The sequence below is a fragment of the Vespula pensylvanica genome, chromosome 6 (genome assembly GCF_014466175.1).
Source record: "Vespula pensylvanica isolate Volc-1 chromosome 6, ASM1446617v1, whole genome shotgun sequence".
NCBI classification, from domain to species: domain Eukaryota; kingdom Metazoa; phylum Arthropoda; class Insecta; order Hymenoptera; family Vespidae; genus Vespula; species Vespula pensylvanica.
Genome location: NC_057690.1, coordinates 291,717 through 307,061, shown reverse-complemented (window position 1 = coordinate 307,061; position 15,345 = coordinate 291,717). Strand labels below are relative to the sequence as shown.

General features: G+C 31.0%; 7 protein-coding genes across 14 annotated transcripts; 3 read left to right on the top strand and 4 right to left on the bottom strand.

Moving 5' to 3' along the window:
* Positions 1–909: 909 nt before the first annotated feature.
* LOC122630052 (ubiquitin-fold modifier 1) lies at positions 910–2,918 on the bottom strand. The gene is made up of 4 exons (XM_043814088.1): positions 2,779–2,918; positions 2,545–2,601; positions 1,143–1,273; positions 910–1,073 (listed from the first exon to the last, which is right to left on the bottom strand). Exons 1-4 carry the CDS (start codon positions 2,781–2,783, stop codon positions 949–951), a joined length of 318 nt encoding a protein of 105 aa, XP_043670023.1. The 5' UTR covers positions 2,784–2,918; the 3' UTR covers positions 910–948.
* Positions 1,280–2,538, bottom strand: LOC122630047. Its single transcript, XM_043814083.1, has one exon. It carries the CDS (start codon positions 2,453–2,455, stop codon positions 1,499–1,501), a length of 957 nt encoding a protein of 318 aa, XP_043670018.1. The 5' UTR covers positions 2,456–2,538; the 3' UTR covers positions 1,280–1,498.
* A 68-nt stretch (positions 2,919–2,986) lies between the features above and the next one.
* On the top strand, positions 2,987–4,993 carry LOC122630043 (secretion-regulating guanine nucleotide exchange factor). The gene is made up of 5 exons (XM_043814070.1): positions 2,987–3,130; positions 3,518–4,097; positions 4,202–4,426; positions 4,525–4,671; positions 4,729–4,993. Exons 1-5 carry the CDS (start codon positions 3,104–3,106, stop codon positions 4,899–4,901), a joined length of 1,152 nt encoding a protein of 383 aa, XP_043670005.1. The 5' UTR covers positions 2,987–3,103; the 3' UTR covers positions 4,902–4,993.
* Positions 4,787–7,374, top strand: LOC122630046 (protein FAM92A-A). 7 transcript variants are annotated; one of them, XM_043814079.1, is made up of 8 exons: positions 5,032–5,300; positions 5,396–5,497; positions 5,610–5,738; positions 5,814–5,994; positions 6,074–6,298; positions 6,381–6,413; positions 6,538–6,702; positions 6,767–7,374. In XM_043814079.1, exons 1-8 carry the CDS (start codon positions 5,269–5,271, stop codon positions 6,896–6,898), a joined length of 999 nt encoding a protein of 332 aa, XP_043670014.1. In that variant the 5' UTR covers positions 5,032–5,268; the 3' UTR covers positions 6,899–7,374. The 7 variants fall into 7 exon arrangements, with proteins under 7 accessions (XP_043670017.1, XP_043670014.1, XP_043670011.1 ...); XM_043814076.1 differs by having other exon boundaries at positions 5,396–5,510; positions 5,596–5,738; XM_043814082.1 differs by lacking the exon at positions 5,032–5,300 and adding an exon at positions 4,787–4,924 and having other exon boundaries at positions 5,596–5,738; positions 6,381–6,702.
* Positions 7,306–8,418, bottom strand: LOC122630053 (heat shock factor-binding protein 1). The gene is made up of 3 exons (XM_043814089.1): positions 8,033–8,418; positions 7,884–7,950; positions 7,306–7,565 (listed from the first exon to the last, which is right to left on the bottom strand). Exons 1-3 carry the CDS (start codon positions 8,132–8,134, stop codon positions 7,477–7,479), a joined length of 258 nt encoding a protein of 85 aa, XP_043670024.1. The 5' UTR covers positions 8,135–8,418; the 3' UTR covers positions 7,306–7,476.
* A 106-nt stretch (positions 8,419–8,524) lies between these two features.
* On the top strand, positions 8,525–11,377 carry LOC122630041 (phospholipase A2 group XV-like). 2 transcript variants are annotated; one of them, XM_043814067.1, is made up of 7 exons: positions 8,525–9,369; positions 9,498–9,640; positions 9,711–9,945; positions 10,029–10,256; positions 10,388–10,559; positions 10,651–10,773; positions 10,860–11,377. In XM_043814067.1, exons 1-7 carry the CDS (start codon positions 9,267–9,269, stop codon positions 11,077–11,079), a joined length of 1,224 nt encoding a protein of 407 aa, XP_043670002.1. In that variant the 5' UTR covers positions 8,525–9,266; the 3' UTR covers positions 11,080–11,377. The 2 variants fall into 2 exon arrangements, with proteins under 2 accessions (XP_043670002.1, XP_043670003.1); XM_043814068.1 differs by lacking the exon at positions 10,029–10,256.
* Positions 11,378–11,694: 317 nt separating this feature from the next.
* On the bottom strand, positions 11,695–14,938 carry LOC122630040 (TBC1 domain family member 20). The gene is made up of 5 exons (XM_043814066.1): positions 14,221–14,938; positions 13,658–13,901; positions 13,329–13,532; positions 12,897–13,116; positions 11,695–12,758 (listed from the first exon to the last, which is right to left on the bottom strand). Exons 1-5 carry the CDS (start codon positions 14,606–14,608, stop codon positions 12,453–12,455), a joined length of 1,362 nt encoding a protein of 453 aa, XP_043670001.1. The 5' UTR covers positions 14,609–14,938; the 3' UTR covers positions 11,695–12,452.
* Between the last annotated feature and the right edge of the window lie 407 nt (positions 14,939–15,345).

The window sequence follows — 15,345 nt, the reverse complement described above, 5'->3', positions numbered from 1 at the left end:
AATGAAAATAGACAAATATTTGAATTAAATAATTAATCAATATAAAATTTTACCACAGATCGTAAACTCTTGACAAACATACGTATCTTCCCTTCGCTTTCTACTACACACGTCAAAAAAATAGTAATAATCAGTAAGTCGAATAATAAACGAATTTATTTCTATTATATATTTCTCTCGTAAATATTCTGAAAAAATAATTATGAAACAATAAAATTTGTATTTATAAAACTATTGACTAATAAATTCATAATTTAAATAAAATGTCATGATTCGATAAGAGCCGATGATCATCGAAAATATTTAATTGATCTCTAGCAGAAAAAACGAATAATGAATATGATTGAAATTAATTTATATTCTAGTACGTTAATAGCTATATAATATTTAAGTCCCGCAATGTTTAAATAATAGTTAATTATATTACAGTAAAAAAACAAATATACAATGTTCTTATGTGAAGATCAGAAAACATTTCCCTACGCTTAAATAATTAATACTTTCGATTATCTTGCATTTATTTAAACAATTTATACATATGTTTTTATTATTATAATAATTAAATTAGTATAATTAATATAATTAATTAATACTTAAACCATACTACATTTATTTAAACGTTAGATAAGGTTAACTACTCTATATTTCGATTAAACAATTTTTATATTTATATTGATTCATGAAATCCCATAGTCTTTGTATTCTCAAATTGCTTTAAATTAAAATAACGATCATTATTTAATTTAGTTAAATCTTGTGCTTCGTTTTCATAGGAATACGTAATGTAACATTGTGGTTCTTTTTAGGTTAGTATATGTTCTTATAAAGAAATTTGATGGAATGTTTTGATTACATATCGATGCTTTTATATATGTAAAACTTGTTGCTACTATTATTGCAGATATTTTTATATAAATGTCATTTATTAGAATTAATTTCAATACGTTATTATTTAAATATTTGTATAAAGAATGTAGTGGAATTACGATTGAACGTTTTGAGTAATCTAGCCTTGCCAACTCGATCTCTAGGAATCAATCTTAGTTCAGATCCATGTTTAAGAAACACGTTACCTATAATTAAAATTTTATTGTCAGAAGATACAACCTATTGAAGAATCTTTGCTCTTTTTAAAGACTTGCCTGCAGTTTGCTGTGGATTAATACCAATTCCATCATCAGTTATAATAGCTGATGTTGCTGCTGCTACTTTAAATTCTTCAGCAGCAAATTTCAATACAGCAGTAAATGGTGTAGTTTCTGGTACACTCAGTCTGGAAGTGTAAATACAGAAAGCTCTATAATACGAAATAATTGTAATATGTTTTTTAGACAGAATACTTGCAATGTAAAAATTAAACACATACTTTTTTTGTGTACATTTTATTAATAATGTACATGCATAAACAAATATAAATATACGAGAATATATTATAAAATCCAAAGATGAAATTTGTTGCAAATAAATGTTTACTATTGTACATATTATACAGAAATCACTATTGTGAGATATCTTTCTCAATGCTATGCCATATTGTACAATCTGGTTGCATCTTAGCCAACTGTAGTCTATTATGTACTATATCGTGAACTACATTAGGACCATTTAATAACCTGTGCATAATTTTAAGTAAATGATTATAATTGAATGTTGAATCTAATATCCATTCATTATTTATTTTTGACATATTTCGTCCAAAATAAAATATTGCATCTACAAAATTGATACAAAATTCAGGACTATCCTTCAGGAGCTGTAGAAAAAATTTCTCTTTGATATTTATTAAAGTCAAACAAAATAATACATCATTTTCAATGACTTTACATGACAAACACTTCATAAATAACATCTTCAATTTGCTCTTGTTATGTAAATTCATAACAAGGCTAATAAGTCTGGAAAAATTACCATCTTCTAATATTTTTGTTATTTTTTGTGATACTTCTATCTGCTGACCATTTTCAAGATCAAATTCCCATGACATAATCAAAGCTTCATCTTCCATTTTAGATATGGATAAGCCTATATCTTCCAAAGATTCTAATATCATATTTGTACATGTAGAATTTCTCAATGTACGCAGCAAAAAGTTGTTCAATCTATCTATCCCAAAAGATTGAATATACAGTTTCAGAAAGTCATCAACAATTGCAGTAGAGATGGAAGTATCTTTCATATATATTTCTAATAATTTATCACAAGCAAACTTCAAGTCACTGCATTTATACATTTTAGTTTTCTTTTCTTTAAGACAATGCTGTTGAAGATAATTTTCCAATATGTCTTCCATCTTTTCACTATATGCTTTTATTACTGTAGCCTCAATAAACTTAGCGCATTCGAAAGTTTTATTTACAGTCTCTTTTGTGACTTGTGTACTTATATGCGAGTTTTCCAATAATTCAAGAAATTTATCAAATACATGCAATATTTGAGAAAAATGGGATTCTGACATGTCAGTATTGTAAATTTTTCGATAATAACGATAACTCCTCGCTAACGCTTTTCTGTAAATAAGTGATCGCAACTTCTAACATTACTTACACTTTAAACGGTAGTTTTGGATCCGAAGTCAGAGTTATTTTAAAAGTTATTTTAGATCTGTAAAGGAGTAAATTTTATTACTAAATATTTGATAGATATTTAAAAATAAAAAGAAAAAACAATACTGACAAAACATATGTTACGAGATAAACGTACGATAATAATATATATGATCACATATTATTTTACGAATTTACAAAAGGTTATAAGGATATAATATACAATACTACTTACGTCATAGTGCGTTATTAAAGAACTCTTTTAAGATTACAGTGAATGATGATGTTTTAACATTAACCTCAAACGAAAGCGTAATTTAATGTAACCTCTAAAGATAGATCTTGATTCTCTCGTTACGGAGTGAGAAAGTCAGCAAGACGAATCTATAAGCATATAAGATCTATGGTCGTATCCAATACGATATAATTGATTTCACATGTTTCGAACGAATGAAATGTATTAGTCATGTGTTCTTTCAAGTACTAAATTTTCAAGTATTAGATTTTAAGATAATGAAAAATCTACCTATGAATATATCATAACAAACGCTAGTTCAATAATGGCAACGTATCATCTACTATCGTGGGTAAATAAATAAATTATTTCTTCATGTCAAAATGTAATAATACTTACTCTAAGAACAATAGTACAAAGTATAATATCGTGTGTCGTGTATGCACATACAATAAACAGTTGATTCTGAAGTGGAATAAGATAAAAAAAGATGAACTTTATCGAATTTTAATACATTGAATGATATTTATAATGTAATTAATAGGGAATAATCAGGATGTAATGAAATTACCGTCACGATTGAATATATTTCTCAGAATCGATTTTTCTTTCTATTGTATATACTGTAAAAGTACATACATATGTGGCGTCCTCTACGCGGTAAATTTAAATGTTAAAAAAATATAATAAAAAATAAAAAAATAGTACTTTCACTGTATTGTAATTCTTTTTCTCATAGGGTGCTAATTCTCACGGACAATTAGGACATGGTATAAGATCGGAGCAATGCGTCCTTCCGCAAGAAATTGATTTATCATCGTATTCCTTTAAAGCAGAGGATATTCGAAAGATCGTTGGCGGTGCTGGGCATTCATTGATTTTGAATAAAAATGGACACGTTTATTCTTGCGGATGGAATAACAAAGGACAGTTAGGTCAGCCCGAAAAGGAAGATAAATTAAATTTCGAAAGAGTACACGGAGTTTTAGAAAATGAAATCATCGTTGATATCGCTTGTGGATGGGATTCTTCTGCAGCGTTGACAAACGAAGGAAAATTGTATATGTGGGGTTCAAATAATTTTGGACAATTAGGAATTGATCCTTTTACACTTCGTTATTCTTACAAACCTATCGAAATGATGCCTTACGAAAAAATTGAGCAAATTGCAATGGGCTTAAGACACACTGCTGTAATAACTCAAGACCATCGAATTCTTATGTGCGGTGCAGCTAGCAAAGGACAATTAGGTCTTAAGAACGATTTTAATGATGATATAGGAAAGAAAAGCAAACTTAACTATTGTCCTTTTACTTTGGGTAAGATACACTTTCAGTTTCAATATCAATATTAATTTTCATCGTAAAATTTACAAAGAAAGTAAAACAGAGCAATAGGTAAACTAATAGAATTATATCAAAAGTTTCAGAATTGAAAAATTCAGTGGATGTTTCCTGCGGACAACATCATACCGTAGTAGCCACAGACAAAGCAGAGGTATATGTCTTTGGTGCAAATAATTATGGACAATTGGGTATTGATAATGATTTCTTTCCAACTATCTCTATGCCAACAAAATTGACAAATGTGCATTTTAATCCGCCGATTAGAACGCACGTAGGATGGACGCATACAATTATTTTGAGCGGTATCCACTATTCAATAATCTAACAAGACTAATCAAATATAAAAAAAAGCATTGGCATTGTTTAGTTTTTTATTCTACTTTTTGTTGCATTGTTGCAGATAATCAGCTCTTTGCTTGGGGCAGAAATACCTATGGTCAATTAGGGCAAGAAAACAGAGTTATGCTTTGGAAGCCAGATGTAATAAAAAACATACCTAAAGTAAATCAACTTTCAATCGGCTCACAACACAATTTAGCTCTTACGGGTAATTAAAGATATCTACCATATTATCTTATAAAGTTGACTTTGATATTTCATACAGATGAAAAAACTATATTATGCTGGGGTTGGAACGAGCATGGAAATTGTGGAACCGGGGACGTTTTCGATGTTTTATTACCAAAACCCGTTTCATTACCAGCGCGTTCGGAAGGAATCTTAATTGGTACCGGTGCAGGACACTCGTTCGCTGTGATACGAAAAGAAAACTGTTGATATACTCGTATTAAATATACAATGTACGTATATACATGCGCGCAAATACGTAAACATGTGTATTATTATTTTTAAAATAACGCTCGTTAAGAGCGATTTGTTGATGTATATTTGATAGAGAGTATGGTTATGGAATCGTATAATAGCAAAGGAGGAATAAAATAAAAACAGTATATAAACATTTCACGGAGTTAAATCGAAGGTAGCGTAGAAGGGTGGCGCGACACAGCTGCTAGACGGTATCACCTGTCAGTAAACAACTGTTACTACGTACGAGCGGACGAACAAAATAAGCAATTTACGTAGTATCGAAAAATTATTTAAAAACCAAATATTTTAAAGATAGTTCAAAGTGCCGCTTTCAAAAATGTTGCGCGCAAGATCCCAGAGTAGCATTTGGTACAATTTTTTATGTTAACGTTTATGTTTATCAACATTTTTACTTATGTCTATTTAACGACATATTCGTGTAATTATTTTCTATAATCCGATAGCGAACAGGAGGCAAAATTCGTATACGATCGAATAACAGGCGTGGAAAAACATTTTGCGGAGTTATGCGCAATATTCGCGGCATTTACCAGGAAAGCAGCAAGGTTCGTACGATACGTATGTATTTACTTGAAAGCTTTGAAAGATATCGATTATTTTGCTGTCACGCAATCTTACTGTTATTATATACATATGTTCATAGATACTTCGTTTTAGATTGCGAGACAAAAACGACGAAGTTGCTAAAACGATACATACCTATGCCGAATCAGAATTAATAAATCGATCCTTAAATAACGGCCTATTAAATTTGTCCGCAACGTTATCCGCTATAGGCGATTACAGGTATATTTCGTTGTATATAATTTTATTAATAACATTTCAAGACTCGAAATAATAAAACGAGATTCTTCTTCTCAGAGATGCTCAAGTTCAAAGGCTAGATGCAAAAGTAGTAGCACCGTTATCTCAGTATGAAACGATTTGCAAACACGCGCGCGACGATGTTAAAAACACTTTCTCAGTTCGCGACAAAGAACTTACAAAGAGAAAGCAATTGGATAAAATTAGAGAAAAAAATCCAAGAAATCGACAGATGATCGTATCCTTTTTCATAAGATACTAACTTTTCGAACCCGTGTCACCTTTCGCGATATTGAAGTCCTTAGAAGCGTTATCAGTCACAAGCGGAATCGGAATTGATGAAAGCAGCCGTTGAAGTTTCTAGAGTAATAAAAGGTTTGGAAGAACAAATCGATTCTTTCGAAAGACGAAAATTACACGACCTTAAGAACGTACTTTTGGATTTTGTTACGATCGAAATGAGTTTTCATACAAAGGCTATCGAACTTCTTACTAAGGCGTACCAGGACATTGCCGATATAAATGAGACTAAAGATCTTGAAGTAAGATCAACAAATATTTGTAAATTTAATTAATACTCTCGAATGTATACTAGCGAAATTGTTTCACATTTCTCCTACACAGGACTTTCAAAGTGCCCGAGGAGATATGAATGGGGTAACATTGTTTTCGATTATCGCTTGTATATACACATACGTGTATTTTTGCGATCGCTTCTATATCTCTCCGAGTGAAAAAATCTTCCTTCTTATATCTACAAGAATTGAATCCAATATTTCAGGAGTTTCGAGAAACTATGCGTGTACCAGATTCTATTACAAGATTGGATACAGTCGGAAGAACGTCTTTTCGACAAGCTTACTCGCTTTCAAACTTGGCCCATCGATTTACATCCTCTCCTATGATTCCGCAAAAATCTTCTCGCGATCGAACGACAGAACTAGTGGTACGTAAACGAGGTTCCTCGAGATTACGTTTTTTCTTGTAAATAATCAATTTCATTTCCGAAGGACTCATTGAAGACCGGTTTCACTAATTCTTCCGAATCCATACAAGTGGAAGAATATGAGAACAGTTCGGAAGAAACAGATTCCGAATCGTTTCAAGAAAAATCAGTGAGAACAAGACACAAATCTATGTGAGCTTTTACCAGCTTTTCTAATCGTTTTTATGCACTTTTAGATAAAAATATCAAAAAATTCGAAAAATAATATACGAAAACAAATTATACTCGGAATAGTACCTCCCCTTCCTGCATATCAGAAATCCTTGACGTCGCCTTTAAAGTATACACGATCTTCTAGTACCGTCGACGAGCGCTAAATTTTGTTTTAATTGATATTTCACAACGTTTTTATTGTTACTGATTAGTTAGTTGATATGTTTAAATGTTCATAATGGTGAATAACGTATCGAATAGACTTAGGTTTCATATTTATTACGTCGTGTCTTAAGGAAGACGAATTTCATGAAAGAGTTTGTCCGAGAATCGATCATACGAATGTTACGTAGAGATATTAACGATGTAAGTTAATAAAATACATTCGCGTAGAAAAAAGTGCAAGTTTATTCGTATTGCGAATAAATGAATATAAATAAATATATAAATTTTGATAATTACACAAATGTTATCTTTTTGTGACGAGGTATAACTCCTTTATTAATAATTATCACTCGACGAGAAAAATGTCGCTCCACTTTTTTAAAAATGCATAGCATATTATTTTTCACCTCCTTCAACTCCGGCTTGCGTCATGAGATCTGCTATATTTTTCTCCAAATCGTCTATTCTATTTCCCATTTCATCTAGTAAGTTTCATTAAGGATGCTTTATGAGAGAGCTCGAGTCCGAATAAAAAAAACCTTCGACTATAGAGATAACAGAATATCTTTTTGCACGTCAACAACTGTAACATGCAATAATTTAAGGTGCTTGTTTTACGACGCAAAGAAAAAGAAAAACAAGCAAAAAGCATTATCAGAGAGAATTGGATATTTGAATTTGGCGCGTTAAGTTACACGAGCTATACGAGCGCGCTCTTTGCTGCGAGTCTGAAGAGGTTAAATAGTAAGAAAAGAGAAAAAATATATAAAGAGAGAGTACAAAGATAGCTTAGAAAAGGATATTTCTTCCGGTAATTTGATCGGATATCGCTTGAAATTTGTCCTGCATATTTTGTAGCAAATTCTGCACCTAAAAAGAAGAATTTCTAGATAGAGAACAGAGATATTTCGATCGTCGATTGGCGATTCGAAGATGCAGAGGATAAACTTACGTATTGCGTCAATTCTTGCATATTTTTTGGATCGGCACTATTACCCATTCCATAAGCATCCACATCGTCAGTTTTATTATGTTCCTGCTTAACGTCTGCCATTCTTGGTTAATTCTTCAATCGAGATACTTAACAACGTACAACGATGCCCGACGCAACCCAACTGATTTTCCTCACAGTTCCACACGAAGATTACTTTATTAGTTCGATTTTTTCACGCGTAACGAACAAACGACGCTTTACTCTTGTTTTAAAGGAACACCACGACGACCAGTGTATAATCTCATCGATCAAACTACATGCATATTTGAGTCGTAGGGAGGAGAAAGAGTAGCATCTCCCAAGCATCCACTTACCAGATCTACGATGGGTACCTACTAGTACAAAGACAGACACGCGACGCTTTGACCGTGTCGAATGATTTTACAAAGTTGTTACATTTATTTATTATTATTCTTCATTGATTCGAATCAAGAGACACGCACATACGTACATACGTACATACATACGTATCTTGTATAAATGCTTTATCGCTTTGAAATATCCTAAAGCTGACAATTAGTATCACGAATAGCCATCAATTGTTCTTGAACGTGTTTACGTGTTTTCGGTGACAAAGGAAATGCATCGTAACGTTGATACTACGTATCTACTTAGTATTAAACTACGTGAAAAACATTACATTATTATCTATAACATTGTCATAAGAGCGATGATATTTTTAGTTAAGCAAATTACGCGCATATCGGCTCCTTCGGTTATTTTTTATCAGATGGATCGAGTGGAACGAGAATTTCGACGAAAATCGTATTTGTAAAAAGCGATAAAATGAAATGATCGTCTTTGCCTCTGATCGCTCTCTTGTCTTCTCCCCACCAAGATCACTCCTCGAGAGTCCCTAATATGATCGTGTCAAATCGCATGCGTATTATCAGCTGGTAGTAAACGCGCGACTGACGGAACTATTGTAGCTATGCGTAATCGTATCTTGCAAAGGTGAAAAAAGCTGGCCAAAAAAAGGCAAAGCTTAAATGACTCTGAGAAAGGCTGAGCAAAAATAATCAAAGTGATATTTACAACGCGTTAATTGATCGCGTTCATTCACGTTCAGTTTCATTGTTCGATACCAGTTAATGCGTGAATATTTTTCATCGACATATTTTGTATTGCAGTGAAGAAAAAGAGTGGAGAAATCGATTGATAATTCAATTCTAATCAGCTCAATAATCGAATAATGCGATCGAGTCTTATTTTTCTACTCGTCGTTTTCTTTTCTTTCGTACAGTTCGTCGAACTTTGGAATTTTCGGGAGCAACACAAATCTCCTATCATCTTAAGTAAATAATTTTATTCCTTTACATTTTATCAGGATTAATATATTTACGTGTTTCACATATATCACTTCATTCGTTTCTATAAAAAGTCGTTTCAAAGAATAATCGATATTAATTATTATTTTATTTAGTTCCAGGAGATGGAGGTAGTCAACTTGAAGCTAAACTCAATAAAACTTCTACAGTGCACTATCTTTGTGAAAAAGTTTCTAAAGAATATTTTAATATTTGGCTAAACTTGGAATTACTCGTACCAGTAATCATAGATTGTTGGGTATGCGTACGATATTACCGTCCTGCATTAAAATTAAGTACCAACAGGTTTATAAAATCTATTATTGCAGATCGACAATATGAAATTGATATATGACAATGTGACAAGAACTACGAGAAATCAAGATGGAGTAGATATTCGAATACCAAACTGGGGAGATCCCTTCATCGTCGAATATTTAGATCCAAGTAAAGCTTCTCCTGGAGCATATTTTAAAGACATTGGAAATATGCTAGTCGATGAGTTAGGATATATTAGAAATATCTCTTTACGCGGTGCTCCGTACGACTTTAGAAAAGGACCCAGTATGTAATTAAATTTCTATAAGCATCTTTCCATATTCTTTTTTTATTATTCTATTCATTAAAAGGAAGATCTCTTTTCCCAGATGAAAATGGAGAATATTTTGTTAAATTGAAATCATTAGTAGAAGAAACATATTCTATCAACAACAATATGCCAATAACATTAATAGCTCACAGTATGGGTGGACCCATGGCTCTTATATTTTTACAGAGTCAAAGTCAAACGTGGAAAGATAAATATATTAATTCTTTGATCACTTTAGCAGGCGTGTGGGGAGGATCTGTTAAAGCGATAAAAGTATTTGCTATAGGTAGACGTTTCGTATTTTCATAAGATAAAATTTTTGCATTTCGAAATTTTACGCACTACTAATATTTTGATACGATATCAACGATTTATTCTAAGCATAAATTCAATGTAATCATAAAGAATATTTTTTAGGTGATGATTTGGGCGCGTATCTACTACGGGAAAGTATTCTTAAAGATGAACAAATTACAAGTCCAAGTTTGGGATGGCTTTTACCTTCAAAATTATTTTGGAAAGAAAACGAAGTTTTGGTCGAAACGGAAAATAAAAATTATACGCTTACTAATCTTCAAGATTTTCTCATGTAAGATGTTTACATTAGTATTATGCATTTAATATGATTTAAATTAAAATTACGATATTCCTTAATAAAATATTATCAATATATTTTATAGAGATATAAATGTACCCAATGGATGGGAATTTCGTAAGGATAATGAAAAGTATCAATTAAACTTTACTCCACCAGGTGTAGTAATGCATTGTTTATATGGAAAACAAATAGACACCTTGGAGAGGTATACATAACATTTCTATAGTCGAAAACTGTAGTATACGTGTGTAAATATCAATAACATCCAGATCATAATATTTACGTTTGCAGATTATATTATAAACCAGGTACGTCGATCGATGGACGTCCTCAATTAATTCCTGGAGATGGTGACGGCACGGTTAATTTACGAAGCTTAGAAGGTTGCCTCCATTGGCAAATGAAACAAAAGCAAAAAGTCTATCATCAAGCCTTTCCTGGTGTAAATCATATGACAATTCTTAAACACCCGGATGTTTTGAAATATATTAAGTCGGTTTTAACAGTTTGACGAAGCGGAAATAAAAAATTTATTAATATTTATCAATTAGATATGAGAATGATATAAAAAAAATCGCATAATATTTGTAAATTGCTGCTAAAAGATATACGAACAGTTAGCGATAATAGTTGATCATGTAATTGTGCATGTCTGTTTATTGTAAAATATTTTTATACATTAACAATTTTATCTTTTTAAGCATATTCTCCTTAAAATGTTCGTAGTTCGTACATCTTCGGCAACTATGTTTTTAAATATAAAACAAATAGTGTAAAATATACAAAGTAAATAGAATTACTCTTAAGGATTTATCTCAGGTATTAGTTTTACTCTCTAGAAGTCTTGATTTATTATCTAACAAATGATAATCTTGAAATAATAAACATTCGATAAATCTTGCCATATATATACATATGCATACGTTATTATTTATTCATTTATAAGAATAATTTATATCTATTTTGTAAATTTCCTTACTTTGTGTATTTCTAAATTTTATTATTATTATATAAAAAATAAATATTTATTTTTACCATCGAATAAGTTTATAAAAAACAACGATAGGAAAGACGAACTTTAATATACAAAGAAATATAGATTCTAGATTAAAGGTGACAAAAACAATAAGTCATAGAAACATATTCCATTTATCAATACATTATGTACATCACAGATTTCAATTTACACTCGATCTATCTTACAATACATTCAAAGCAATTACGTATTTTAGATCAATATTTTGATAACTACAAATTGTGAAAATTATACGAAAGTAAATATGAAAGGTATAGAAATTAATAATAATATTGGAAAAATAAAAATTTTTATTAATGTCCGTTATATATCATGCTAATATCTTTATATATGATTTCATATATAGTATTTTCTTTTATATCTTAGATGTGTGTATATATGTATTTATATATACAATTTCTCATACAGTATCAAGCATACAATCTACATAATGAATAAATACACGCAAGTACGCACATATACGTACACAAACCCGTCTCATTTATACATTATATCACGCACTTTACATTATACAATACGTTTTATTGCACAGTCGTATGTTCATTATTTCTTAACAATTTGTCGTATTTTTAAAAGAATTGTTTACTATCTTCTAAAGGCACCTACTTACGAATGACTTTTATAACGTGTGCATAGAAAGTTCTGGTCAGCGCCTTCAAAGAACACAGCATAAAGGCAGCTTAGGAATGCTTACAATTTTAATCGTTTTTTGTTTTTCTTTTTATAGGGCAATTTTGCTCAAGCTTTACCAATATTCACACCAATTATCATTTACTATAGAACCAGTAATTTTCATTTATAAACCATATATAAATTATAATTTCGGATGGGGAAAATTACATTTAATGTCAGTTAAGACTTGATGTAGATTTCAGAAATGCGTACAGTCCAAGAGCTAAAATTGTTACAACAGTTATAGTTTTGTAACTTCTAATGCGATAAGGTATTCTTGGAGCTGCTTTAACAATTTTAAGTCGACGTTGTCTTTCTCTTTCCTGGCGACTTGCTTCTGCTTTTGCTTTCCATTCTTGCTCCTTGCAACGTCTCTTACAATCGTAATCTTTTACATCCTTATTGATTGATTCTGGAGGATACTGATGATATAAATTCTTTGCATCAATAAGAAGTGTTTCAAAAGGCAAATCATCAGGTAGCTAGAATCACATAATCATTATTACTATTATGTCAACAATAAGTTAACATTATTATGTTACTGTAAGTATTATGTTACTCTTACATTATTCTTTCTACAAAATATCATTTCTATTTTAATTTACAAATATCATACTCACTGTACATAAAACTTTGTGAGTATGTCCCATATCAGGCGTAGTATTAAATATTTCTGTAGCCCGATGTGCTACAATTACAGAACTAAGATAAAGTGGCATTAAAGGTGGACTGCTAAGAAAATAATCGTATAATCTATGCAATAATTTCCTGTTTTCTGCATATTTGTGCGCATACCATGTCGTATATTCAGCTAGTGCAAAATGAGGAAACAATTCTACACTGAAATCAATCAACATATTTTATTTAATACACATGATATAGACTCCGTTAAAATTAACAATAATCTTATTGCCTATTTTTCAAAATAAATTTATATTTAATGGATATATATCCTAGTAATTTAACCAGATATGAGTTTACGGGATAATCTGTTCATTTAAGAATATGTAGGCAATAAGTTTCTTGTATATTTGAACATTGAAGTAACTAACTTTTCTAGATGTTCAAGAAGAGTAGGATGAACACGTTCTAACAGCGCAAAGATGTAGAAGAGTTCCTGATTAACTTTCTCCATTGTTTTTTCCATAAATCTTTCAAGAAACTCCATAGAAATACTTTCAAGTACATATAAACCTTCTTGTAGACCCATAACAAGTAAAATAGTTGCAGCTACATCATTATAGCCCTGGTAGTAACTAAGTATGCATTATTTTATTTTATTATACTTTCATTAATATTTAATTAGAAAATGGATGTCACACAGTCATATATGATCACATCTTGTTGTTTTTTTTTATATCTTCCAAACAACAATACTAACTTTAATTCAGGATGCCTGTGAAGAACCCAACAAATAATCTGCGTTAATTGGTCCTGGAAATGTTCGGTCTCTTCTTCCGTCGCAGTTGGAGAAATATGACTTCCACTTCGTGCTACATCTTTTAATATTTGTTGATAAACTTCATTAGGAATTTTAGTATATATTGTTTCTAGTCCTTCTACAGGTACAATTTCATCCATGGACAATCTTAGTATCTTTGGCCAAAGTACCCTTCGTATACCATCTACAGATCATCTTTATAATTTCGCAACTTGATTATAAGATATATGATTATTGTCAAGAAGGAACCAATATTTTAAAAATTCAAATATTATTTCTAAAATCCAAATATTTCAAATAACAATTATTTCATTATATGACTTAATACCTTAACACATTGACTAACTAATTGCATTTCTTTTCTTTTATCACTTACTACATTACAAACATAGAAATAACAAATTAAAAAAATCAAATATAAACGTGTTAAGGATATGCTTTCTCTTGATAGCGGAATAAAGGTTCCTTGTTGACAATAATAGACGATTATTAACAACGAGTACCAGTGACAAATCCTTCGTTACTGGATCCAAGTAGTTTAAAGTCTCCCAATGATAAATCCAGCTTCGTGATAGTATCTCGTATAACACTTATTTTCATACGCTCTTGGTTCATCGATCCTTCTACACCAACACAAGAATTATCCACGAAGGAATCACTATCTTGACCGAACACTCCATTCTGTTTACCGGACGGTGTCAAATCCGCTATATCAGGTATTCTTGGTATAATACCATCGTACCAAGCTTCAGTCGAGTCTGACAATAACACGAGTGGGATACGTTCGGCCACGAAATTTGAGTCATTTTTATGATCTTGAGAAAGATTCACTGTATCGATGACGTTTCTTCGTCTTACTTTTTGGTTATGTCTCTCGATAGCACCCGACATCTTTGACGTTACTGATAGTACGGTTAACTCCTCCTCCTCTTTCGTTTCCGTCTTATATACGATTTCTACAAGAAATCATAGTAAAAACATTACGTGCTTTTACTATGCTCCATGGTATTATAGATTTTGAGGGATATCTTAATTTATTGTATCCCTTGCAGAATTTTCGTTCGGTGGTGGACGGTATTGACAATTATTGGCCATCCAACTGTTTCGAATCAACCATATCTCTATACGGCACGATATCGTTTCTATAATATGGTACCGTTTACAACACAGAGAAGAAACGTCATAAATCCATTATGTTTTTATTGGATAAATTGGACTATGACTTAGGCTTAATCATAGTTTCGTACGTGTTTAAAGATTATATGTTAGTTCGTGCAGTTTTAACACACAGAAACACGAATAGTGAAATACAATAGAGATATCGCATTATACAATATTTTTATATTTATTTATATTTAGTATAACATCGTAAAATAATATCTGTGCGATACTCAAAACCTACATTTTTTTTTCGTTAATAAGGCATATTGAATATGTCAATTCGTATCGTAAAACATTTGTAATATTTTTCTTCCTTTTGGAACTATTTGAAATTGTATAATTCATATGTATATGTTATAAAAAAAAATTAATATATATATTACATGTAAAAGAAATTTTGTAAACGTTATAAATTACGCACAATTTTCCCGGTCTAAAATGGAAACTTAGAAATTATCATTCTCGGC